The 27,993-nt window shown below is 42.8% G+C and overlaps 1 protein-coding gene across 1 annotated transcript; it reads left to right on the forward strand.

Moving 5' to 3' along the window:
- Positions 1-11: 11 nt before the first annotated feature.
- Positions 12-27,985, forward strand: ITIH2 (inter-alpha-trypsin inhibitor heavy chain 2). Its single transcript, XM_030013278.2, has 21 exons — positions 12-220; positions 1,813-1,887; positions 6,805-6,840; positions 7,567-7,739; positions 8,453-8,557; positions 8,888-9,050; positions 10,319-10,426; positions 11,605-11,733; positions 12,383-12,499; positions 13,745-13,913; positions 15,312-15,437; positions 16,318-16,499; positions 17,645-17,830; positions 18,843-18,982; positions 19,540-19,712; positions 21,713-21,844; positions 24,014-24,127; positions 25,224-25,422; positions 26,112-26,284; positions 27,042-27,153; positions 27,612-27,985. Exons 1-21 carry the CDS (start codon positions 137-139, stop codon positions 27,757-27,759), a joined length of 2,844 nt encoding a protein of 947 aa, XP_029869138.1. The 5' UTR covers positions 12-136; the 3' UTR covers positions 27,760-27,985.
- The last annotated feature ends 8 nt before the right edge of the window (positions 27,986-27,993 follow it).

Here is a 27,993-nt window from a genome sequence, read left to right on the forward strand (position 1 = left end):
AACAAAGTCAGCGTTTCAAAACTTTGTTCAAAATACTGCATAACCCTGAGCTGTTTCCTTGAACTTGTCTCAGAGAAGGAGAAATCTTGCGTCTAATACCTATGCGGGCTGTTCTCAGGAGACAAGCAGGAAGAAAATGAAGCATCTGATCTGCTTCCTGATTTTGTTCCTTGTTTCTGGAGTAGGAAGCTTTGATCTTGTTATCGACGAAATCCCAGATGTGAGTATTTCAAGGCAGGGCCTAGGTCTCCCTTCCTTGCTGATGTCAATGTTGGAACTGCAGCTGGCTTCGGTTGGAGCAGAACTGGGTCATTGCTTCAGAGCTCTGCTTGTATCTCAGGAATTCTCTTCTACTTTTAGCTGTAAATGGGATGGTTCTGATAATTGGGTTTCACCTGTGATTCATAGCGTTGCTTTTTTAATATTATTAAAGTTGGGATAGTATGGGCGTAACTCCAAGTTTCTTTTCAAGCAGGATTCATATTTTTACCTCAGCTTTGCCTTTTCTGGTGGTTTTAACCTTTAAACATTCACATGGGCTTGTATGCTCAGACTTTCAGCGTATTTTATATCCTGTTTCCCTGGAATAAGTAGAAACAGAGCACCAAGATATCTGTGTGGACGGGGTCTCCTGTATAGACCCCTATGAACTTCAGCAAACCTTCATATGGACTCAGGTTTTTGTTAACAAGAATCCAAATACAGAGTTAAGATCCTATTGACTACACTTCCCTCAGCAGAGGGATGATGTAATTTATAGAAGAGTTTGTAATTTCTTAGGATAATACAGTGATGAAAAGAAGTATAGTTATAGCTTTGACTCTGAAGTTGAGTCCAAATTTAAACCCTCAGACTCAGGTGAGTTTAGATTTGGGTGTCTACACCCATTTCCACATTGCCATACTGCAATATTTCTGTGAAGTCAGCAGGGATGGTGTGAAGCTTTCTTTTCCTATGCAAGATTAACAAAAAGAATTAGTGAGCCGGGATATCTTCTTTTTCATTATTCTTATAGCACTTTTCATGACACAGTGAGATTTTTATACTGAGTTCGTAATTCCCAGGAAACATACTCCAGACCTGTGGTCCTTTCTAACCATAGATGCCATACCAGTTTAACATCAATGTGTTTAAAGAGTTTAAGTTAATTTTGTGCAAACCTTTGTGTGTGTGCTGTCATATAAGTTGTAGAACAACTCATATACTTAAACTTCTTTATTGCCATAAATTAAACCTCTAACAAAATTTAATTAAGAGTTTTGCTGTGGTGTAAGAACCACGCTTCCAATTGAATCAGTGCAGCTTTGCATTTGGAAAACACCTGATGTTCCTTTACTGTCAATGGGACAAATTTAGTTCTCAGGTACACTAGTAGAAAACCAGAGACAATTTCTACTGGTTTGAGCAGAAATTCTCTGAACTTGCTGGTTTAAATGAGATCAGTATCTGAAATGCTGTAGTTACCATGGCTAGACCCATCCTAATGATGATCTGCCTCTTGCTCTTTAAAGTCATTTCAGTGTGTTAAATATTACTCCTTGTTTCAGAAGGAAAGGTTGTAAAATGATGGTAAAGGTCATGATCTTATAAGAGTATATAGAGCTAGTTGGCCACAGAGGGAAACTGAATGTGTGAAGATGCAGCATTTTGGTCTGAGATGGCTTGTGCCTCTGCTCCCCATTTGCACCAAGGGGAGGTAAATTGCCTTTGGAACTCTATTAGAGTGCTGATCAACAAAAAAATCAAGTGATAAATAAAACAACAAGGCAGCAGAAACACCTCTTTCTTTCTTTCTTCCTCTTTCTCCTCTAGGAAGTGGAAAACCTGATTGACCTAGAAATCGATGGATTTCCTTCAAGCTCCAAGACAAGAAATGGCAGGTACCAGGTACAGTACCCAGAAATGCTTCAAAAGAAGGGAAACAAGAATGCCTGGGAGCTCTCTCCAGGTGGTTTGTTCTGTGTCAAGGGTTGTGAGTGTGCAATCAGGTGGGACCAGCAGGTCCTTATATGCATTGAGACCTCCGTATCTCTTGTTGGGATAAGAACTGCTACTATCCTTTATGCAGTACCTGGCACAACAAGGCTTTGTTCCATATCTGTGCACCTAAGGACCATAATACTTCCATAATACTTCTCCATGATCAATGGAGATACTTGTGTGTCTAACTTCATGTGTGGGAAAAACCCCATTGATATTGGTGGGGCTTTTCCATGAGAAAATGGAAAAGAACTTCAGACACTGGCAGTGTAGGCTGAAACCTTTCAGTCCTGCAGGTAGTCCATTCATTCATATTTAACTCAGGTCAAAAGAGTGCAGCACATGTCACACGGGTAATGAGGTGGTGGAGTCTGAGACCAGGGAAAAAAAATTGTTTCCAGCATGCTGATGGGTTGCAGATTATTATAGTCTGTCAGCTTCCGAAACAGAAACATTTGAACCAGCATTGCGGGAGTTTTCTTGTGACTTACCCACTGGTAATTAACAATAATAATCATGGAATCAGTTTTTTGAAGACATTAACTTTTATTATTAACACTGCATGGAAGAAATGATGATCAGAGTGGACTTTGTCCTCCCCCAAGCTCTGGTGCTGCCTTTCCTGAGCTTGTTCAATACAGTGAAAACAGAAGATCCTCTTGAGTAAAGTTGAATTTCCCAGTATCTTTGAAGTTAAGCACAGGCAAACACGATTCTTCTTTATACTAAGGCTTTTTGAAAGGGGCCTCACACAGAGTGTAAATGTGACTTACTGACACCTAAAGCCCCCATTACACTGCGAGAAAAATGGAAGATTTCAACATAAATATGAATCAAGCCAGCTCACATTTGCCAGACCAGTATTTAAATAATTTAGTCATGATCTAAGCAGAAATCCCCTCTGGCTGCACTTCTTCAGGGCATCTTTTCTTTCCAACATATCTGTATTAGTGCCATATGTATTATGTTGCCTCTGTTCCCCAACTTTCCAGATACATTGTAGTATAGACATATGCATGCAGTAATTTGCAATTCTACTAGTGGTTTTATTATACCAGTTATTCCTTATATTCCCATATATTATTTCCCATCCTTTACCTAATAAATGAGTCTTTACAAACCAGGAGAACTAAGATCTCAGCTATAGGACGAGCTACGCTTATGTTAGTTGAGTCACAATAAAATATTAATAAATGAGATTAAACTGAACTATGCGAAACATCTTGAGACAGTAGCTCTTGGCCAACAGTAACACACGGTTACTTACTGTTAATAACTAGAGGAAGGCTGTCTTCCAAATTACTATTTTAGCACTATGGTTTTCTACAGTGAGGTCACTAGACTATTGGCAACAAGACAACAGAACTCTGCAGACCCTACTGATTAGCTCTGAATAGAAAGAACTGTTTTCTAGGTCCAGATCAGGTATTCTGGTGAAAAATATTTGCCTCTGAGTAATTCCAAAACCACTGTATCTCAGGTATGTGAATGGTCCTCGTGACCACAGAAACAGAGCGCCCCATGGGCTGGAATGCAGGTAACCTTGTGAACCTCTATATGATGGTGCACTGCCGTTATCTCTGTTTTAGAGGTAGATAACGGAGCTACTGTCTAGACTCTGAGATGGGATGTTCTGTAGCATGTCTCCCAGTTTTGGTCCTGATCTCCAGCTGTCCAGAGCCAGGTGAGATCACACCTATTTCCTTACTGCCTTGCCTGCATGATTTCCTCTCCATGAGAACCAGCACAGGAAGAAAATAAGGGAGGAGAGAGAGAGTGCAATCAACTGGCTGGAGAGCCCCCCAGCTCCCAGGGTATAAATGCAACCAGAGAGACCAAGTTCCATCTGCAGAACTGTGAAGACAAACTTTGCCAAGCTCTTAGGTTTGAAATGGCTCTTCTTGCACCTCACAGTAAGGGTTATGATCCCCAAAAGGAGTCTGAAGAGGCTGCAATGAAATTGCAGTGTGTTAAAAACTGCTTAGAAAAAGACTCACACGAAAACCAGTGAATCTGTGGGGAAACAACACCTCAAAGAACTGAGAGGACATGCCAGGTAGATCTCATCTTCTTTCTAGTTTCTCATGCTGGGCATCTGCTTTTCAACCTTTTTCATGCCCCAGTAGAAAAGTAATTTCCTTCAAATGCAGTATAACATCTCTGACTCTGCTTTCCTTGTTTTACTAAGTCACACCTCAGAGTAGCCTGTGGACTGCAACTTGAAAGCAATGGTAAGCTAGATGATGTAAAAACTGCAAACTCTTGTAATGCATCACCTCTTGTAACGTGTTCCTCCCTTAGACACCATGGCTTCTTCCTCCACGGACAGGACAGGAGGAGTCAGGGCCAGCAGCCCTGGATAAAAGTTAGCTTGAATTACCCAATATTTTCTTGACTGTAGGCTGCATAGTAGTTGCAACATTCATGCACAGTGATTTGAACAAAGATCGTTATGGAGGGCTAAATATCCATAACTTGCTCAGATGTCAGAGGAAGACAGGTCTCAGTACCTGAAGATAGCGCCCAGCATCTGTGAAGACCAGATCCTTAAAACAGTTCCTGAGGCACTTGTTGTCTCCACCCTAATTAACAATTTGCCACACATTAGCTATTGTACAAGATACTGTTTCTATGCAGCGCAGTCATCAGCAGATCTGAATGTGATTTAAAGGCAAGGATCAGCCATGAATCCTCACGCGAGAAATAGCACGAGTCTCACGTGCCACAGAAGCCCCTACAAAGCCCATGTTCTCAGTAACCACACCAGCACTCAAACTTGACGTATAGTTATCCACAGCTCTGTCCTCCTGACCTGTTGGAGTGGCTGCTCTCTGCAACCTTTGAGATCCCAGCGGGATGGTTGGTTTGCCCCATGTCTGATCTCTAAAAACAGCAGTGGGAGGCACTACATGTGCAAGTGATAAGCTCACGTCTCCATCAGCGCCTCCCCCTTCTCCACCCTCACGAAAATGGACAGGAAGAAAACCTGGGCACCTTGAAAGCCTTAAGCATCATTCGTAAAGTGAGTCGGGAACCCTAAGCTCTTCTGAGAACCAGAAAAGTACCACAATAAACCAAATTGCCTCTGTGCTAAGGTCTTGGTCTTCATCTTTTCAAAATTAGATTTGTTTCAGTTGAGGTTGGTTTAGTCTTAATTGCTATTTATTCTGGTGATGTTTCCTATGCCATGGGTGTGTGTGGGGACAACAGTCATTCTTCACGGTGTGGTTCTTTATCAGATGTGAAGGGTCCAGTTCACTGTAGAGTGATGTTTGTGGGGTGTCGGGATGGACTGAGCAAGGATCAGTCCATCAGGGTTTGCAAAGGGACTCTAGAGAGCCATAAACCTCCATATCCTGAAATCCCAGACAGACTGTTTCAGGTGGAGCCTGCAGAGCTAGTAAATAAAAACCCGCATTTGCTCTCAGGCAGGTGGAAATCCTGCAGTCTCTCTACCTGGCTTTAAAGGATCCTTAAAATTATCTCATTAAAATGATCTTGCTATGACCTGTATCATCTCTTATGCAGCCCAAGATTTTCCTAGTAACAGTATGTTAATTAGCTTCAAATGAACTTAGTAACTGTATAGCAAGCCTTATATGTACCATGTAACTAATGCAGTTTTTGTGAGCGTCTTCTGTGGTTTTGGGTCCTCTTGGATTCAAGTGCTACTGAAACCTGAGATGAGATGATTGGTATGTTTTGGTACATTTTTATAATTTAGCCATCAGTAGCTGAACTAGTCTCCCTAAGTTCCTGCTCATCAGCAGTGGAGTTGAATGGCTCAGCTCACTTGCCTCCATGTACGGATCTAGCAGGGTCCAAGACATCTTACTGGGTGCCAGATATCATGCAAGACCTACAGGAGCCTCATGATCTCCTGGAGCGCCAGCTGAAGGCCAGGGTGGTACCCTTGGGTACCCACTCCTCTAATCAGTACAGTCAGCATGGTTTAGGGCAGGACTCATTCATCCAAATGGAGGTATCTATTTTCAGATGAAAGGGGTCACTCCACGGACTGTGAAGAGCTGAGCTTGCCTAGCTGTGATGATAACACCAAAGTAGATATCTGCATTAAACAATTGCACCTCCCCCTACAACTAGGTGAGCCAAATCCCATCCCAGGATTACTTACGCAAGTTTAAGTTTTAGGGAATTAAACAGAATGATTCAAATGGCCACAAGATGTCACCACCTCTTCAAAGATATTTCCAAATGGAACTATTCATAGGCCAAGGGAAAAAAACCACCATGAATGAGCAGTTTCAGCTCTTCTAAACAGCGCATACATAGTTAATTTTACATATATACAAGTATATAAATGTAATATTGATTACACAATAGGGGGGTTTATATATACATGTTGCATATAATACAATAATATATATTCTAAAATGTAAATGAAAACAAAATGAGCTAAAAAGGTTTTTTCCACTTGTCCCAGAAAAAAAAAGATAATATTTCTGTTAAAATAAAGGGTTTCTGAGTATGACTTTTTGCCAGCATGTTTTGCTTTCAGGAAGAATGTTTTTGTTCTAGAAGAGAATGTTTTCTAAAAAAAAATAAAAGAGATAGGAAGAGAGTTGTCCTTCTGGTTTTGATAGCCTCGAAGTCGCAGCTGGGAGATCATGTGCTCCAACATCCCATGTCTAAATACATAAAATAAGACAAAAGGCATATGCAAAGCCTGAGAACTCAAAACAATTCTCATGATCTTGGAAAGCAGCTTTTAGATGTTACCACTGTCTGATCCCTGTCTTGAAACAGCCACAATCTGTGTTCTTAGCTTTGCTGAAATACATTCTCCATATTTTTCTTTTCCAGCGAAGCACATCCGACTGGGGGTATGTTGGAGATCTGGTGAGTTTTTTTCTTCCTCTGTGGAAAATAATACTGAACAAAGTGATTTTCTAGTTAACCATTTTTTGGAAATCAATCCTTTTGTTTGTTTAGTTCCTTGTTTTTACCACTGGTTGGGTATTAACCTATTTTCTTTAAACACAGCACTGTTTGCACAATGCTGTTTATACAACTGCTCATGGAGGGAGAAGGGTATGGTAAATATGAAGAAATAAGCATCAAAAGTGATTAGACAAAGACATTATCTTAATATACCGGTTTAATACTGTTCTCCCTCTGCCATGGTTTAATCATTTACAAGACTAGGTCAGTAACCAATGCTTCAGGTCTCCTTTATTTAGGACTTTTATTGGAAATGTAGGTGCTCTCCTCCTCAGTATATGATGTTGAGGATTACTGTGCACCCTTCTATGCTGGATTGTACCGATAGGGTCATTCCAAGGACTGATTGCATTGTCAAAAGTAAGGAAAACATTCCAGCTTAATAAATTCCATCTTTCAGCTGAAATGTTATAATGAACTATATTCACATGAGTACCCTGCCACACTTGCCAGGCAAAACATGGAGGTGTCCTGAACTTGAGTTTGTGTCCCATCTAGCTGCCATATTGTAAGGAACAGCAGTTGAAAAAAAGGCACTGAGACTATAAAAGGAGTTGATATTTCCTTCTAGGGCACATTTTCTAGCTGTGTCCTAAATTTATAGAGTAATTTTCTCAATTACAGGTGGAGGACGATGACAAGATAGGTCTTTACAGCTACAAAGTTCAATCCACTATAACATCACGGCTGGCCAACACAATGATCCAAGCCAAAATGGTGAATAACGCCAAACGGTCCCAGCACATAGTGTTTGATGTACAAGTCCCCAAAGGAGCCTTTATTGACAACTTTACTATGTAAGTAGCCTTGTGGTCTAGCAGGGTTCAATGTGGTGGCAGAATGTGGTGGGAGGGAAGTATTTGTAAAAGCAAAACACCTCTTATTATTTTCCAGGTTCAGTGTAATTTTAGCAGACTTTCTCAATGAATAAAAGCTCATGTCATCATACTGTATGTCTGTCCATCTCTTCCTTTCCAGTAATCATTGGGCCATTGGCCAACATCAGCAAAATTTGACAAAAGGACAGAAGTCTCAACTAGACTAAGCTCCTAACTCTCTTGTGCAAGTTGGCACCAGATCAAAGGAGAGAGAGAGAGACCCAGATTAGAGCCCTCGCTGAACAGAAAGGAACTAGCCTCGTTCAGTACACATTCAGAGAAGAAGCAGCCAGCATGCTGGTCAGGAGACATGTCCTGATCCATGTTCCAAAACAGGGATGACATCAGTAACTGCCTGCCCTGCCCAAAGAATGGGGAAAGTGTGGAGGAGGTAGGGGAGAGCAGATCCTCCTCAGAGTACAAGAGTGCTGGCTACTTGAAATAAAAAAGCAGGTAGGGAAAAAGATACAGATTTAGTGGAAACCAGACTTCATTACTTTGGGGTTAAACAAGAGCCTTATTATTTCATTTCCCACCAGCTTAGATTTCACTGATGTTCTTCTAAAGTGAAGAAACAGTCGTCAATTGTAAGGTTGTTTCTTTTGCAAACTGACTGTGCTTCTCTCTCCTAGGGACATCAATGGTATAACATTTACCAGCAGAATTCGGGAAAAATCCGAAGCCAGAAAAATGTACTCTCAAGCAAAAGCCAAAGGCAAAGCTGCTGGAATAGTAAGGTATAAAGACTTTGGCTTATGGGTATTGTACTGAACTTATTCATAGGAGAACTGAGGTGATCCATCCCAGGAGAAGATAGATGAGGGGGGAACCCTGGGAATGAAATGGGTTGCTTACTTACAGCAACTCTGATACTTAATTGTCAAGGACTTATCTTGTGTTTCTGCTTTCAGCTTGATAGAACATACTGTGCTAACAGACAACAGCAGTTCCCTGATATAGGCCACAGTCAGAATCAGACCCAGCAAATGCATAACTCTAAACCAAATGCAAAGAAGCTCTCTTTCTCCTTGTATTTTCTCAAAATAACCCCACAGCTGACTTTTCAGGAGCAATGCCTTGGATATGGAAAACTTCAAAACTGAAGTGAATGTGCCCCCAGGGATGAAGATCCAGTTCGAACTTCACTACCATGAAATGATTCGAAGGAAACTGAGCTCCTATGAGCATGTCATCTCTGTGAAGCCAGGACGCTTGGCAAAGCACATGGAGGTAAAGTAGAGCTGGTGTGTGTAGGCAGCACCCCACAAGTGAATCCTCACTGAAAAAGCAGCCAAGGTTCCTAGAAGCCCCACAGCAGGACACTTCATCTACAGCTCCTTCCTTTCATATGGACTTGGTACAAAGAGCCTCAAGGTCACTGTGTAGACCAGCATGAAACACTTCAAACCAGGAGCCATGTAGCTACATGAGTGAGGAGCAAGTGTGTCCTGCCTCCTCTTGTACTAACACAGTTGGGCATCTCCTGAATCGTGACTGACTCACGTCAGAACCACTTGGGCAAACAAGCTTTGGCCTATATATACCCTTGTGTAAACTTGCCTTGACTGAAGGAAAAAAACAATGTTTGCTATTTATTTGGAACGGTGCTTTTCACAATAATCCCAACTTCATGAGATAGTGTCCTATGAGAGCAGATGTTCTCTGAATGACAGTCCCTCCACAACTGTCTGCCAGAAGATGATTTGTCTTATTCTTACCCTCTTTCTTACACTCATGCAAAGGTGTCCTCTGTCATCCATCAACAGACACAAGATACAGGGCTAGCTGGACATTTCCATCTGGCCATTCTTACGTTCCTGTTTCATAAATATCTTCTTCAGCTTTCCATGGCTTCAGCACAAGCTGTATATGAAGGTTTGCTGCTCACATTTCCTTGGTGCAGGCTGTGATCTGCTTCAAGCTGTCCAAAGGCCTGAGTCAGCCCTACTGAAAAGGACACCATGTCCTGCCTCCTAGTAGTCTTACTATGCAGAAACACAACCAGAAAAAGGCCTTATCTCAGGCTGACAGGATAAAACCTTTATTTTCCAAATAACCTTGGTTAGCCAAACAAAAGCAAAAATACTCTCTGTCCTGTCAATAGTATGAGTAGGGAGGGAGAGAACTCAGCACCGAGCGTTCCCCTGGCCTCCTAACCCAAAGCAGCACTGAGGCAGAGTCACTTCATGCTTCTTTTGTGCTTTCAGCCTAAACGGTGGTATCATGCTTGACTCCTATCCCACCACTTGCCTCAGGGGGTGAGAGAGAGGGGAAGTATGAGCATGTCCACCAGATTCTTTCTATTCTTCGGACTCTTTTTTTTGGCCTTTCCATTGTGGTCTATTTTCAGCATTGCATGGATCCCCACCACGAATAAGGCTAGCCCTACTGGCGCGTTCTCTTACCCCCCAGCTGGAGTTTGCTGGTGGAGGATTCATAAGATCCTGGTACAATGCTGGCACTGCTCCATACTAAATGTCCTCCCTTCCTGCCTTTAGGTGGATGTCCGCATTATTGAGCCACAGGGACTTCGCTATGTGCATGTTCCTAATTCACTAGGAGATCATTTTGATGGAATCACCACCATCTCCAAGGGAGAGAAAAAGGTAACAGACACAGACTGGAAATAGCGTGAAAACTTCCATTTTCACACTTGTTCCTATGCAGTCATGGCATTTTTTCATACCTGCTGGAAGCATGCAAAAATATGGCAAAAAATATAGTGTCTTCATTATTGATACCTAAATGTATGCACAAGATGCTCAAATACTACAGTGACAGCAGTATAGAAATAGTGTGTAGTCCATCCATCTTTGTGCAAAGCTTTTAATTTGTAATTCTGAAAGAGGAATGCACTGAGATTGCTGAATGTGAAAAAGGTAAGTAAGTGAGTGATGAATATCAGGTGGAATAACCATTCTGGAATAACTCCACAATCTCAGTTTCAACTGAGAACATCTGCATAGGGACTTATTTTAGGACTGCTCTTTTCCTTAACATTCTTCCCCTAGCTTTCTCCAACATAGCTCTTGGATATAAGTAAACCCTCCAAGCAGTGACTCTGGGAGGGTACATCTCTTCTCACTCTTACATAGACATTTAATACAGGATATGCGAATCAGGCCCAAAAAGTCTGTCTATACTACTATAATATATCAGACAGTATTGTTTCTTAATATCTAGGCTCAACTTTATGTCTCATTCACCCACATTCCTAGTTCAGCAAATTATTTCAGAGGTAGTGTGTGACTATATATATTATGTCTTATCTTCTCAGGCAATTTCAAGTTATCCAGTCAAAGCAGAGAAATAATGCCATAAAGTCTGCATAACCAATCACGTGACTAGTGAAAATTATTCTTAGTACTCAATTTACAGACAAATTACAAGCTTTCATTTGTTTGGGAAAAAGTCAATTAAAAAGCTATTAAAAAGGTTGATAAAATTATGGATAGTTTCAAGCAAGTAAATGTTAAATAAGCCAACATATTACTTACTAGAAATGGTTTGCACAGCTCTCATTGAAATATTTGGTGCTGTAGATGGGTCATCTTATTTGTGCCACAGTTGCTACTACTGAATCAGCATATCCAGGCAAACCTTAGTGCTGTTTTCCTTTTGAAGTGACAAAGTCCATTTTCCACTTAAACTAAGAGTACAAATAAAGAAAGAAGAAAAGCGTTCAGTGAAATAAGATATTTCATGAATAGATGAACTCCTTTTGTTTCAATGATCCAGCTTTCACGCAGCATCTGATTGACCGATGATCACTTCTCATTTCAAGGCTCATGTTTCTTTCAAGCCAACGATGGCGCAGCAAAGAAAATGCCCCACGTGCTCATCCACAGCAGTAGATGGAAATTTTGTGGTGCAATATGATGTGAACAGAGAAACCACGGGTGGAGAATTGGAAGTAAGTGTTGCTGTTTAACTGGGATGAGGGATCTGTGAACAAAGGAATTGCTGTCATTAAGCAAACTGTGCTAAATAAGCTTCATCATTCAGGAGAATAAGCATGAGAAAGAGCTCTGTATCCAATTGAAAGAACAGAGAGGTTTTAAGTGGGCAGAATGGATTTACTTAATTTATGGCTAAGACATGGTCCTACATATAGTCAGGAGCAGATTCCTGTCTTGTCCAAAATCCAATGTCTTTTATATCTAGCAGCACTCTGGTGATTTAATGATGAAACAGAGGACAGAGTCATTGGACTTTGTACCAACACATCACAAGGAGACAACCAGAACATCACTATTTTTATGTAAACGTGAAGCAGAATTATGGCATTGAATTATTACAGACAGAGCAGTCTTTTTTAATATGTTTTTCATTCCTCCCTATGCTAGTGCATGGCAGTTGTCTGAGAACCAGGCTCTGCTTTCCTCCATAAAAAGTAAAGACTGTGGAGTATAAATGGTGTAAGGCTACAGAGACGTGCAGAGCTGAAAGTTAGAATTAGCCCATAAAGAAGAATAACATTTTCTGCTCTGTTATTGTCCTGAGTTTTCTGACATCTTTACTATAGCTCACTTTACTGTGAATATTTTTATTTTATTTTGCAGATTTTTAATGGCTATTTTATTCACTTCTTTGCCCCGGAAAATCTTGATCCTCTGCCCAAAAACATTTTATTTGTTATAGATGTCAGTGGCTCGATGTGGGGACTGAAAATGAAACAAGTAAGTGCTTGACCTCTATTGCAAAGTGAACCTCCTGCCAACTTTCCCATGTGCCTTACCATACAGTTACATAGCAGATTGGCACTCAAAATTACCAGCTTAGTTCTTTACACTTCACTCCATCAAAAGCCTCACTGAATCTGAAGAACATTTGGTGAATCAAAGACCTCATGATTTTACTCTTTATTTGTAATGCTCCTTCCATGTTGTAAGGAAGATGTGATGCCATCAGAACACAGATTTTAGCTCTAAATTAAAATTTTAATTGACAGATCACAAAACATTTTGCAAAGGCTCTGATCCCCTTTTTCTCTAATCTCTCCTACTGAATCCTGGGAAAGTCTCAGTGGGGATACTACATCCCTGCTTTCAAAAAGTTGTGGACAAATTGTTGACAGCCCACTGAAGAGCCGTAAGAATTATTTAGACAACATAACCCATAGGGGGGAAAAATGCAAAAAATAAGATGGTTTAGTCTGCAAAAGAAAAGACTTGGAGAGACATAATCAGCCTCCAAATATGCGAACAATTATTCCAAAAGGGAAACTCATCAACTGACATTCATGCCCACCCAGGGTAGAATAAGACGGAATCAGATAGATTTCCAGCGGGAGAGATTTATATTAGATATTAGGAAAAACTTTGTAGTGCTGAGAGGGGAGTTCAGGAGATTGTAGATGATGTGTCACTGAAGGTTTTTAAGAACTGGCTAGACAAACATTAGTCTGGAATGATCTAGGTATATTTGAATTTCCTTCCGAGCACAGTACTAAGGTGTGGCACATTGCTTCCTTGGGGAAATCAATGCTGCAAAACTGTGGTACAGGCTAATTGTCACTTATTTAAATCATACATCTTCAAACAGATGTTACGCAGCCTGAAATGCCAGCATTGCAGACAGAGCTAAGTCTCCTGAGCTGATACGAGCAGTTCCTCTCTCCTGAACCACAATGTCTCACAAACTGCTTCTCTTTCTCACCTCAGTCTGTGTTAGCAGGAGTTAAGCAAAGATGGGTTGAGTCACGTGGGTTTGTTCTTGCTAATTGCATTTTTTCTATGTTTCTTTGGTGAAAAGTTCAACTTTATGCAAGAAGTGCAAAAAAGGAGAGATTTGGGTAGCAGATGCTATTTTGGATTCCAGTGCTCATGTTCTTATTCATTAGAGGCATCTGCCTGTAGTCCCAAGAAGATGCTTTCAGCAACTGAAAGCATAAACTCATCTTCTCTTAAATTTCTTCTTCTCAGACGATCGAGGCCATGAAGGCAATATTGAGTGAGCTCCGTGCTGCTGATCAGTTCTCCCTTATCGACTTCAACCACAATGTCCGATGCTGGAGAGATAATCTAGTCTCAGCCACCCCAGCGCAGGTTGAAGACGCTAAGAAGTACATCCAGACAATCCATCCCAACGGGGGTATGAGGTTTTGATTGCAAGGTTCTCATGGTAGTTATATATCACAGGAACGGGTACCTCAGAAAACCTTCAGACTGGCAGAGTATTCCTAACAAAAAGTCTGATTCCCAACATCGGAAAAGTGTGCCCTGGAGCTAAAGGAGAGGAAGGATTCCAGTTTATTGTGTTAGGGGATGAGATGGCATTTTCTTCTACTGAATAAGCTATGACAGATAGAACATAGACCATAGAACAGCTGCCTTTAATCTATAGGTCCTACCTCCAGCCTCACAGATCCCAAATATCCTTGAAAGACAAAGGCCATCTCATGCCTTTGTAAATCAGATCGTAAGCAGCCCAACTCCAGGGTCTCCACTAGCTATAATTTGTAGGCTACACCATGATCTACTAAATGCCACCCTAGGCAAACTGTTCATCCTTTTTGTGCCTTCATTTCCTGTCTGATAAAAAAGGACAGTTGCCTTTTTCAGCCTTACAGCACTTTGGATGCTTCATTTGTTAGTGTTTGAGGAATTTGTACAGAAGGCGCTCATGATCATTTTAATCTACTGCTCTCTGAAGTGCAGTTCTGGTTTAGTTGTTCAGTTATTTGTATGCCAATGGTGTGTAGAGGGTCTTCCCAACCTCAGAGTCTTCTGGTGCTGTGGCACCTTCATTTCCAGCAGCTTTCACTGGCAACATGTAAGGTAGAATCAACATGAAGTTATAGACTTGTCCAAGATCATCAGTGTGTTGGGAATAGGAAACCATGTTGGATAAATGAGTGTCTCATAAGCCTGACTTTGTTATCCCAAAACAATTGACAGATAAGCTAAGAGACCTGTTCCCATCCAGCAAAGCCAGTTTGCAATGCAGCATTTTATTATCCTGACTCTGGAGCCACTATTTTTTTTCTTTCTTGACAAAGAAAATACCCAATTTTTGACTGCTCAGCCTTCCTACTCCTGTTCCTTTCATATTAATTTCTTACTCTGTCCCTTTTGTGCCACAAGCCAAACCTTTAGATAGGCTCAGTAAACATACACCTCTTCTTTTCCAATCAAGATGTCCAAGGAACAGGCTGATGCCAGAAAAGAAAGTTTCATCATGCTCTCATTCAATCATTTGCCTGCAAACCCACTACTTCTCCCCACAGCAAATAGTTCCCAACACCACAAATGGTCCCACTGGAATTAGTGAGGGGGAATGGGGGGGCTACATGAAGATGACAGCCTGGGATGAAAAAGGGAACCAGAGTGCAAGCAGATGTAGCGTAAGCATCACAGAGGAGGTATTTTGCTGCCTTGATGTCAGGTCTTGTCCATGCTGATTAATTCCACTAGAATCTCAGAACTGATCTGGATTCGATAAGGGGCTCGACAAGAATCAAACTTGTTTTCTTCCTTGTGTCTTTGGCAGGCACAAATATCAATGAAGCTCTTCTCCGAGCCACATTCATCCTGAACGAAGCCCAAAACTTAGGCATGTTGGACCCTAACTCAGTCTCCATGATCGTATTGGTGTCTGATGGAGACCCGACAGTAGGTAAGGATCCTGCTTTAGGTGAGAAGAAAGGCCTGTGGGGTTAGCCTGAGAAAAGCACGCAACAAGTAGACGCTTTGACAGTAAGTTAAAAAAAAATCTGTTTCCCTTTCTTCCAATGCCTGTGCTGCTTTTGCCAAGTGCTATAGGTGCCATGGGGCTTTGCACAGAAGCTTTCAAAAGTTGAGCAGATCATGTTATACAAGTTATGTACTTTTTGCAATTACAGAGATGCACAAGTCCTGTAGGAGAGGTAATCACAACAACCTTAGAAAAAGTTTCCTCTTCCAATGACCTGAGCCCAGAAAGACTTACGCAGCCCCAAGTGTAACATCAAAATCAGGAAAATAAAGTAGAATGCAAATTAATTTGGATTGGATTTGGTACTGGTCAAAAGCAATCGTTTACTGCAAGTTGCCATCCCAGAAAAGGCTGCCATTAAAAATAAAACTGAAAAAAAGTCAGTTCCTATGGTGGCGGAGAACATCTTAAGTACAAGAAACAAAGTAAAACCTTTATGAAGATGTCTTAGTCTGCAGACACCTTGAAGCAGTAATTCTGGGAGAGGTCTAGATGTGTCACAAGTACAAACTCCCCAGGAAGTTAAGAGCCCTGGATATACAAAGAATATGCATCAGATACAAAAAAAAAAAAGAGTTCGAAGGAATCATCTTCAGTGGAAACAATTTGTTAATCTCCATCCAGTAGAAGCTCAAATGTCACTGTAGGCACTGCAAAATGGAGATTGGGCATCTGAGCTAATTGTCTAGATTTCCCTTATATTAAGAGAGAACCAGAGACACTGGAAGAGCATGAATGCATTTACCTTGATGGAGACTTCCTCCGTTGCTCAGATGGATGTCACCCTTTATGTGTCTCCAAGGTGAGCTAAAGCTGACAACGATCCAGAAGAATGTAAAGCAGAGCATAAAGGACGAATTCTCTCTCTTCTGCCTTGGGATTGGGTTTGATGTAGATTACGATTTCCTGCAGAGAATCGCAACTGACAACCGTGGCATGGCCCAGAGGATTTTTGGAAATCAGGAGACTTCTGCCCAAATGAAGGTGCGTTTCTGGCCCATTGCCTCTGAAACTCTCCAGTTCTGTTCACAGCTGTGGAGATGGGTAACTCCACTAGCAAGAGCAGAGTTACTGTAGGTTCAGAGGGACGGTCATGAAAAGTATCGTTTCTTCTGGAGAGTCCTGCAAGATGACTATCATGTATTAGCTTAAGTGCTCCTAGTTACAATTTTTGTAGTATCTATAATACATACTTTACTGCTTTTTGTGGGATTAATATTCTATAAAAAAGCCCTAACCATAAAAAAAGATTTTCTGAATTAAAATTAAGGCCTGGATTTTACCTCAGGCCTCTTCAGCACTAACAAAAAGCATAGATATAAATGCTAAATGATAATCCATGTTTTGCCAGTGTGAGAAAAAGTTCAATTCTAGGAGGCTCTGGCTCCAAATCTGAGCAGCAATTGCTGATGAACAAATTCTCACACCCTTATTCTGTTTCTATTCATCGGTTTCACCACCTATGCAGGCTTCTCATACTTCTTCTTTCCCAACACGAGTGTGATAGGACACACACAGGTGTGCCAGGACACACTACATGGTGTTCTGCCAAACAGAGCAGCTCTGACAGCGCAGCCTCTCAATCTGAGACAGCCTCCAACCATAGCACCGTATGGGTACCTGTTTTCACCCTCTGATTCCATATGCTAAACCCAGCTGTGCACACATCCCAGTTCACACCAGCCAAGTACAACAGGGTCAGAAAAGGGTAGACAGTCTACAGCACAGAAGCAAAACCAAGTGAGATACAGGTCTAGGTTTTGGCAAGAATTAGGTGGGAAGCAGCTGCGTGGCTTATACAGTAGCCAAGAGCTGATCAACCTGATAATAGATTCAGGCCCATATACACCTGTGTTCAAGCCTTTTAAGTCTAGGAGGAACACAGCCAATGGGCTTCTGACCATCCTTTGACTTCGACAAGATTTGGGCCAGACCTTCTTGCTGTACCCTCTTACAAGTGTACTAAAGTCTAAGTATAAAGGAGTTTGCTTTCTCTGGGACACGGAAAGTCCCACTTGCCCATTAGGGCTCCGGGTTTTGTCACCTGCTGTCCTTTCAGTAAGAGTGGCACATGTGGAAGGGTTGCTTTCGGTACAACAGACTCACTTCTCTGTTTCCTTCCATCTCAGAATTTCTACAACCAGGTTTCCACCCCACTCTTGAAGAAGATTCAGTTCAACTACCCCCAGGAGTCAGTGTCAGACGTCACCCAGAGCAGCTTCCACAACTACTTTGGTGGCTCAGAGATAGTAGTGGCTGGGAAGGTCGACACAGAAAACCTGCAGCACTTAGAAAGCATTGTCACAGCGACAGCAGTGAGTGAAGGTGTCCCTCGGATACCTTCTCCTGGGGTTTGGGCTGGTTCATTCACTCATGTGTACAGTCTTCTTGGGGGGTTATTGCCAGCAGAGTGCCTTGTCCTCTTGGGTTCTGGGTGGGAGCATGGGGAAACTCATGGGGGGGTTTGTCCAACAATGTTTCACAACAGCTTCAAGTACAGTCACAAATAGTCACTGCCTGCAGCCTGCCAGAGGAACTGCCTTCTAATAAATGTACCATACAAAATTCACTTGCAAGCCAGACTAAGACTATGGAGTCCTCCTTCATGCTTTGTGAAGGTGCAGGGGAGATCCCCTAAGGTAGCTCCTTTCATGGCTGAACCTCCCATTGTTGGGGAGTTCAAGCTGGTGGGTCTACAGTGTGTCAAGTCCTAGCACTGTCCTTTCATGCTCTGCCTTGTGCCATATGTGATGAGACTTTCCCCGTGTTTTCAGGACTGCTCTTCCAGGTGGAGTGGGATGGGGTGGGAATACTACATCTAGATCCTTCTTTCTGAGGAGGAACTGAAATATCCACACTCTTACAGGGCTTAGGAGTTGCCATTTGTTAGTTGCTGGAAAAAAATCAAACATTCAATATTCTTTCCTGCCAAAACACAGTGCAGTCCAAGGGTCTGTGGGAGAAGTAGAATTTGGTTCCCGTTCCTCAGTAGGAATTGGATGTGAAAAAGCCTGAGGGGAGGATGGCAGACCTCTGTTAAGAGCCTCTTCTTTTGGCATGTGGTAGCAGCCTCTTTGGCTACTGCTGACAGCTCCTTTACCTATTTTAATCCACTGTCACGAAAATGTCTTTAACAGAAGACCCTCTTGTCACAGCTCTCCTCCCCATGGCAGTCAGGCCAACGGTGCTGGGACTTTCTGATCTAGAAGCGACCTTGGGCAGAGCCAGAGTGGGGCATTAATGACAACCATGCTAAGAGGGGAACTCAAAGCCACCCCATTCTCCTGGCTTACCCTCCATTATCTTTCTCTCTCGTTGATGGCATAGGCAAATGCAGAGCTCGTCATGGAAACCCTGCGAGATGTTGAAGAACTGGATGGCTTCATGAAGAAAGACAGATACGCAGATCCCGATTTCACTAGGAAGCTGTGGGCCTATCTGACTGTCAACCAGATGCTGGCAGAGAGGTGAGGACAAATATGGTCTGTGGTGGGAAGGAAGAGAAACTTGAGAGCAATCTGGTTCTCTCTGAGACAACAGCTATGAGGCTGCCCTCAGGGTTTCAAATGTGTAAGGTAAACAAATAAAAATATAGGTAGGTGATATCTTCAGCCACATTCCTCCTATTTTTAGCACTCGCAATATCAGGGAATAGAGTTTGGGAGCAGTTAATTAGAGGAATAAGGGTCAAAGATATCTGGCTGTGCGGCTGAATGAATGAAATGAAAGGGAGATTTGCCTTACAGAGCCTGAGTAAAAGCTATGGAATGGTTCAGGATGAATCTCCAAGCAGAAAGATGTCTCCTGCTGAGACCAGGAGATGGACTGGGCTTCTTCAAGTCCAGGCCAAAGCCCACAGAAGCCAAGAATAGTCTTCTTACAGAGAGTGCATTCACACAGGCCCTCGGCCTTTCCTTCTTGCAACAAGTACCAGTTTGGCTCTATGACCACTCTGTGGAGGAATTGTCATGGCAGCTGCCCTGTAGAGCTGCTAACCATGCCTTCTGTTTCATTTTCCACGCAGAAACACAGCCCCCACTGCAGCTTTGAAGAGGAACATCACCAAATCCATCCTACAGATGTCTCTTGACCATCATATTGTTACCCCTTTCACAGCCATGCTGATAGAGAACGCTGAAAAGGATGAAATAATGCTGGCAGACCAGCCCAAAGACCCCAGAAGGGGCTGCTGCCCAGGTCAGTGTCTCAGTCTGTCCATTATTCTACCTCTCTTTTTGACTTTGTTCTTCTTGTGTTGGAAGAACAACCATGTTTGTTGTTCACTCCAGGTGTTTGGGCTTATAGGATAACCTGTATTTTCAGTGAAAGCTGACCAAATCTTCAGCCAGTTTGAGACCATCCTGTTACGCAACTGCTCTTTGGAGCTATTGGCTTCAGTGAGGACTCAATGTGCCAACATTGCAATGATGAGGTTTCCAATAAGCCTACAAAGTCACAGATTGAATGTCTTCTTACTGGGACAGATAGGTCTAGTTGCCTGCACTGAAGCTGTAGAATTGACTAAACTGTATTTTACCACCACTTTTAAGCCTTGGAAGCTTCCTAAGATTGTTATCAATCAGCCACCAGCCCACATGGAATCTGAGTTGTTGTAACAACAGAGTCCCTCATTAATTAAACTTCTAGATTTACATCCATTACTTCAATATGTGTTCCAAAGTCCTTGCTACAGCCAAATGAGGCAGGGTTGGCTTGGTCTGGCATCATATGGTAGAGTCAGTCTCAAAGCAATAGCTGTCGACATCGGTGGATGTCTAGCGTATCCAAAGTCATCCCTGCACAGCCATGTGCTTCCAATGAAACTTAACAGCAGCTATTGTGCGCCCTCACCAGTCAGCGATTTGAAAAAGCACAACTGCTGCTGTCAGGAAAACATTGCCAGTGAGATGCAATGGAAGCACTGAAAGTAAAAGATCAGCTCCTTGAACAGCAGAGTCTGGTGGTTTAAAACCTATTAATAAATGGCAGAGTTTACAACTGGTTGTGAAGGAAAGAAGCAACCTACATTACACCAACAGACAGCATCATCCAACTGGCATTTCACACTTGGAAGTGATTGTGACTTTGCTGAAACTCCAAGCACATGTCCTGCCTGCTCAGTTCTCATGCTCCTGGATAACTAAAAAAAAATGTCCTGATGCTGGCTTAATGAAATGGGGCTCTTATATTTGTTAACAGTTATTTTTAGGTTCATTTCTTCTTCTTTTCAGTTTTAAAGTCTGCAGCTGAGACCCAAAGAGAAATTAAATAGTTGTTATTTATACTGCATACTACAACTTACAACTGCCAAACAGTTCAGCACAGAAATAGCATGTATTGCATTCATGTATAATGAATTCATTATACATGGCACCAGCTGACTAATTCAGACCATAATTATGTTGATTTAGATCATGTAGAGGATTTAAGTGATTTTAATATAGGTTCTCATGTCTTTGTGTTTGATGGAATAGTCAAAACTTAGCAACACTGAAACCAGGGTCATGGCGTCTATGGATTTCAGGGACAGTGGGATGTGACTCTTGAACCGCGGTAGAGGACAGAGCTTGTAAAAATAATATCAAAGTAAATCTGTGCTTAGGATTGTGCAACACATGGGCTGTACCAAAAAGTTTGCATATACAAGGCATGGAATGGGTAATCTGAAATAGATTTTTCTGTCTGTCCTTATACAACTCCCATCAGAGCTGCACTGTCTGTTTTCATAGACAGAGACCGTGTTTCTTCCACTGAAATCACTCATTTCTCAAAGGATTGTCTAATTGCTCTTTTATCGTGACAGACGTACTGCAAAACTGAGGAGCCAAGTCAGCAAAGCTTTTGCCACCTACTAAATTTTTAAAATTCAGCTTTTTATTTGGCAAGACACGTAAGCCCTTGCATTGGGGGCTTTGCTAAAGTGGGGCCTGTTTGTATGAATAAGAGTTAAAAAGTCAGGCTCCATTTTTCACCAATAGCTTATAGTTAGCTCAACTGGCTTGGGAACTCGTATTCCTCTGGTGGAGACACTGGAGTAAATCCATCCTAGCTTCATTATACAAATCTGTCTGTTGTAAACGGTGTTGCGCCTGCTTTACATTGGTATAACGCCAAATGATCTGCTGCATTACTTTAAAAATTACACTATAAAATATGTCAGCACTAACAAAAACCTAATTATGACTGTCATTTAACAGGTACTCTAGGATTAACTCCAAATGCACCTAATAATAACAAAGGTATCCCAGCCTGGGCCAATGACACAATTGCACCAGCCAGTTTGCCTGAGCAAAGGAGTCCTCCTACGTCCTCTCTGAGCATAAACAGAGGTAAAAGCTACAGTATTTCTCTTCAAAGAAATACCAGACAGCAACACTCATCACCTAATACACAAATAAAAGCGATATAATCAAAGTTATTGGGCAATTTGGGAATTTCAGCTTCTGTGACAAGATGCTAAACCCAGTAACGATGGAGGAGTCTATCAGTTGTCCTGATTTTTCTTGTTGAGTTTTCTGAATTGTTGTAAAAGCTGTATCTTCATTTAGGGGCTAGTCCACAAGAGAATACATCAACTGCTGTGACTAGCTGATGAATCTACTTCACTGCTGTTGCAGAGGACATCAGTGTGAAAGGTCCTCGATACAGCCCCTGCTGGAGGTCTGAGCAGGGCACAATCAAGTGTATCCCAAATCACAGCCACCTCAGTCAAATTCTTGTAAATCAGTCTAGAGCCCAAGTACTAAGCTTTTCTTTATAAAATACTGAGTCATTTTGGCTTTGAATAGATGAACCTGTAAAAATATCCTCTAAGCTACAAGCATGAGACTAGTTTAGATCCTACTAGGATCCCAGCAATCCCATCTTCTGCTGCGTGCTTCCCTGAGGCTGAGGCTGCTCGCTGAGCTTACATTTAGCTTCTCTGCAGTAGCAAAGCTAATGTAAAGTTACTGCCATTGTAAATGACAGATGAATGTTCTGTGGTAGATAAAAATCTCTGAATGCCCTGATGACTGATGGATCCTGTTAATGCTTGGGCCTCTGCCACACTTTAGTGCCTACTTAAACAAACCAGCTGTGAGAACCATTGCCTATAAAAGCAGTATAGCTACAATAACTCTGGGAGTGTGCCTGTGTGTGGATGTGTGTATTTACGTAGCTATCAAACAAAGAGCTGTCAAACTCCTTCTCAGCATAGCTCAAGGGTTAAGCTAAGACTTTGGATAGTCAAGAAACTGCTTGGAAAAGAAGGTGAGCAAGGTGAAGTTACCTGTCTAACTTGTACATGTATTTCACACTGGAAATTCTTTTGTTCCTGGAAATGTTGATCAGAACAGGCCTTGGCATCAAGTTGAGGAAGATCAAGCAGTTGGTGAGAACAAGAAAAAAATGATTGAGGGCTATATCTAAGAGACTCAATATATTCAAAGATTCCAGACATTCAATAGCTTCTTCACCCCTTGGATGGTACCTACCCCACCGTTTCCTGTGAAGACATTCCTGGTCAAGGGTCTAGGATTTGTCTAGTGCACAAGAAGAGTTAAATACTTCCAAAAGATGAGGAACACCAGTGAATGACTGGAAGCTGGCCTGGCTATCCCCATGGGCATGGGGCATGTCTCTGGATGTTGACAGGGAGATGCCAACCACCACCAAACCAGCAAGAGCTGGGCAGTGCTTTGAACTTCAATATGAGACTGGAGGCAGCTGCCTTCAGTGACTGGCGCAGGTGTTTGGCTCATTTGAGGCCAGTTTTAAAGAACATATAACTTTCAGAGGGGCCCAATACCACCAGGCTGTTAAACATACTGTGAGAACAAGTCCTGGATTGTATTCCTCAGGGGAGCTGGTAGGCAGGATGTATCTTTACCCAACATCAGTACCGTGGTATGGACTTGTAACGTGTCTGAGACCTTCTTAGTTTCAGAGAGTGATGTCCTGGGAGTGTGTCACTTCTAGAATTAGGCAATAGCTGGGCATGGGGGCGTGTTGGATATTAGTTTTAAACAGAGGTGTCACACAAATCCTGCTTTCCATGCCATAGGTCCTTTCCCGAATCTAGACCTCAAAGATGTGTCCCTGTCTGTCTGGTGTCCAGATGGGTCCTTGGTCTCACCTGGAGGCTGGCTTCTATCACGAAGAAATAAAACTCAGCTTCTAGAACTCCACGTTGAGCCTATGGCACCCTAGTGTGCAGCTGACCAGTTAAACCAGTAGTTCACTGCACTTGGTGGTGTTCCACAAGCCAATAATGTCGTATCATTTCCTTTTCTTAAACAGGGGAAGTATATGAGAAGAAAGTGTCTGAGGGACTTTTGTGAGGAGCATCTGAGAACTTTCTTAGCTACTGCAGGGATAGAAAGGGCTCTGGTCCTGCTCTGAGGAGTCCCAAAAAGTGCTTGAAAATCCCCCAAGGAAAGCGTCTCAGTCTTTGTCTCCCTTACCTCGAGGGCAGGCACCGGCCTGCTTCTCACGCTTGTTTCTTTTCTATGTTTCAGTTGACAATGACCCACATTTCATCATACACCTGCCCAAAAGCCAAAGGAACATCTGCTTCAATATCAACTCAGAGCCTGGAAAGATCCTAAACTTGGTTTCTGACCCTGGTACTGGTAAGGAAATAAAACGTGGTTTACTTTACAGCACACTTTTCTTCTCTCAGGTCTGAAAGGTGTTCAGAGGGAGCAGGGGAAATGCCTACAGGGAGGACTGTGTGCTACCAGGAGTGTGGTTGAGGGCAGTGGTTATTTTCCTCCACATCTGGAGTTTTGTGTCCAGTTTGAGGCTTGCCAGTACAAGAAAGTTGGTGACAAACTGGATCAAATTCAGTGGTGGACACCAAGATGATGACTATAGGGCTGGAGCACAGGACATAGGAGAGACTGAGACAGCTGGGTTTGGTCAATCTTAAGAAAAGAAGACCCACAGTGAATCTTGTTGCTGTCTACAGTCACCTAATCAAAAGGTAAAGATGGAGCCTGACGCATCTCCAAGATGCATAGCTAATGGACAAAAGGCAACAGAAACAAGTTGCAACAGGTGAAATTCAGAGTAGGAGTGGGGTACTAGGAAAAACATTTTCACTGTGAGATGGCCAAACACTGGGAAAGGAGCCAAGATAGGTGAGGAAATCTCCATGATAGGTGAGGATTCCCCTTTCTCACTTGTACTTTTAAAGAACAAAGTGGAAGGTAGATACAAAGAGAACTAAAACTGGAGGCGTCCCTGGTGGCAGGCAGAAAAGATGCGTAACTGTACTGCCAAAGAAATCAAAGGGAATCAGCCTCTTCTTCTCAGAGGGCTTTACCTATGAGCATTTCTTTAACTTCTGGGATATGTGTGAAAAGCAATGAGCATTTGGAAGCAGGTTAAGCTGGGCTGGAAATGCAGTACCATTCCTCCACTGCCCATCTGCCCCATGCCTTTCACGGACAGCAAGGAACCGAATGTCTTATGAATCAGCTTAGACTACCAGCAAGACCTAACAACAATTCCCACCAGATTAATATGCTAAGGAATGAACAGTGACATCAGGAGGTGATTTAATAAATTATTCTCTTCTCTTGGCTGGCAAGATGAGAAAAAACAGAGGGTCAGAGGGGTCCCTGTTTCTGCTGATCCCATGGTACTCCCTGCTGAGATCAGAACTCCAAGTCTCTAGGTGGTGCGCCAAGATTTAGGCAACGTCTGCTTCTCTGCTCTTCACAGGAGTTGTGGTCAATGGGCAGCTCATTGGGGCCAAGAAAACAGAGAATAAGAAACTCAACACGTACTTTGGCAAAATTGGTTTTTATTTCAAAAACAAAGGCCTGAAAGTGGAGATCACCACAGAAACGATAACACTGAAAGATGGATCTTATGGCATCACACTGACCTGGTCTGACACGGGGCATATCATTCGGAAACAGTAAGTTGCTGAGTATTTGTTGTCTGCCCTATGGAAACTGTTTGCAACACAGCGTTGGACTGACCCAGCTATGGGTGGGATTCAGGTCACAGGGTGCCTACATCTGTGCCCATGAGTCTTAGCTAGATATCTGGGCTCTTGTTATAGTTAATGAAATTAGGCAGTAGGGCCAAGGGAGCGATTCAGTTGACTAGACACAAGTAGAAAGAGCCAAATTCCTCTCCGTACTGCTGACTGCATTAGCTAAGACCAGGATTCAGTTGCCTAAACGCAAGCACCTAATGTTATTTGAGATACCTTCAGGGTTCCTGACATGATGGGAAACATAACTCACAACATCCAGGAGACCTTCACCTGCAGATTAACAGCTAGCAGCCATGTTGGACACCCTACAGCACTAGACACCTGTTTAGGCCACAGGATCACTTCCAAAATCTCCATTCACTGTAGCAAGAGCTTAAATTTATAGGGCAAGCTTTGGTTGCCTGAACATGAAGTGTCTGTCCTATTAGGCACTGTCCTGCCAGACCTCTGGGTACCACTCCCAAGGCTGTGGGTTTCTGATGGATCCTCTGCCGTACCCGCCAGCCCCGTGTGGTTGTTCTGGGTGCCCGAGAGCATCTCAAGGGGCCTGAGAACTTATGTGTGGGCAGCTGAACTGAGCCCTTCCTTTGGTTCATCTCTGCTAGGCTTCTCATATCTGTGATGAAAGAAAGCAACGTTACTATCACCGTGGGTGAGGAGATGTCCTTCATGGTTTTGCTGCACCGTGTGTGGAAGAATCACCCAGTTAATGTTGACTTCCTGGGAATCTACAGTCCCCCTGAAAACCAGTTTTCTCCTGCAGCCCACGGGCTGATAGGTAAGGGCTGCGGGTCGGGTGGTGGGAATGGCAAGGTACTAGGGAAGGTTTTTGCTAGATCTTTTGAGTGAATTCATTGGTGTCTGTGTCCTGATGGGAAAGGTGTGAAAATTATTCAAATAGAAAATGGGGGAGACTCCTGTGATGTCCTGGAAGCCCCAAGGACATTGTAGAACATCAGGGACCAGGAGATTATTCCTCGTCCCAGCTGGGGAGGGTGTTTTCAAAACAGGCCTGACTAGGTGACACTGCGACAGGGCTTTCCCAGCCTGGCCAATCTGCTGCGGGTAGAAAATAAAAAGACTGAATGAAACAAACGCCTCAAACCTTCTTTCTGAGAAGACTTCTGTGCAAACAGTGTAATTCAGCTCTGCCCTGGATGACAGCCCTTTTCTGGCAATGATATAAAACAAAAGCAAGGGCTCAGTTCATGGGGAAAATCAGCCCTCCGAGCCCTGGACCCACCCAAGGCTCCTTTTAAGATGTGGGAATCCTGAGCGGCAGACTTTGTTTTCCCAAATACTCTTTGCAGCTCCAGTCTGCTTTCTTAGAAGAAGTTTTCTGGCTCAAAAGCAGAGCTTTTTACTCTCCAGGGTGGGTGATGCGATAGCGCTGGAGACACGGTGCCCCGTGATCCGTGCAGGAGGGGTTTGCCTGCTGGCAGCTAGTTTGATTTTCCAAAAGTGCCCGGCAGCAGCTTACATGAGAGCCTCAAAGGTTAGGACGTGCAAAGAGCTTTAAACCTCTCTTTGATCAGGTCAGTTTGCATCTGAACCAGAAGTGTATATCCACCACCAAAGACCTGGGCAAGCTCCAGAGAAACCACAAGCCACCATGGAAGTGAAAGGCAACAAGCTCACTGTTACCAGGTAAGAATAACGTGCTTTATTGCTCTCTTTCTAAATCTGACTTCTTTTTCTTTTTAATGACGTCAATGACTGTAAGCTTATTAACTCTCAAGGATCTCAGGGGGGGAAAAATCCCTCCGTTTGCCCTCTGCTAATAATCTGGTTTTAGCAGTTGGCAAAACACTTGGGACAAGTTGGGTTCTTTCCTATTTTTGCATGAACAGTTCTGACCGTATAGCTGCCCAGCATCTGACCTTGGACAGGCCATGTAAAAGTGCCTGGGACCCCCACAAAAGGGCGCACGAGGTCATAGAACTGTAAAATTCACTGCATTTTGTGGTTGTTTGCACTCTCTGCTGGTGGAAGGCGCAGATCTCGCCACTTTGGCAGAGCAGCGCCATGAACGAGCAGGATTATCGATGTCTTCTTGTCTACCTGTCATGCCGTGACCTTCCTTTTGGGTGGCCTTTTCCTCCCAGGGGATTGCAGAAGGACTACAGGACGGACCGCGTGCTTGGGACTGATGTGCAGTGCTGGTTTGTGCACAACAGCGGGAAAGGTTTCATAGACGGCCACTACAAAGATTACCTCGTTCCCCACTTGTACAGCTTTCTGAAGAAACCCTGAATGCTCCAACACGGAACCAGTTTATTACAAAAAATTCTTATCTGCTCCTTCATGCCCAAACAACTCTTCTGAAGAGTAGCTGTCAGCCTATCAAGCCAGATCAACTGAAGGTGACTTCACCACCACTTGCTTTATAAATGATCAGTGTTTCAAAGCAGTGTAAAACTCCCTTTTCTGTTAAAAAATGAAATCTGTAATAAAGTGACATGCTGGGCTGTAGTAGGTATCTTGCTC

The sequence above is a fragment of the Aquila chrysaetos genome, chromosome 5 (assembly GCF_900496995.4).
Source record: "Aquila chrysaetos chrysaetos chromosome 5, bAquChr1.4, whole genome shotgun sequence".
Taxonomy (NCBI): Eukaryota; Metazoa; Chordata; class Aves; order Accipitriformes; family Accipitridae; genus Aquila; species Aquila chrysaetos.

What these genes read in the sequence shown, in the direction of transcription:
- ITIH2 (XM_030013278.2), top strand. Translation starts at nt 137, where the DNA reads ATGAAGCATCTGATCTGCTTCCTGATTTTGTTCCTTGTTTCTGGAGTA. An exon ending in AGACTTCTGCCCAAATGAAG is followed by an intron (nt 16,500 to 17,644) that starts GTGCGTTTCTGG and finishes CTTCCATCTCAG; the next exon opens with AATTTCTACAACCAGGTTTC. An exon ending in GCATTGTCACAGCGACAGCA is followed by an intron (nt 17,831 to 18,842) that starts GTGAGTGAAGGT and finishes TTGATGGCATAG; the next exon opens with GCAAATGCAGAGCTCGTCAT.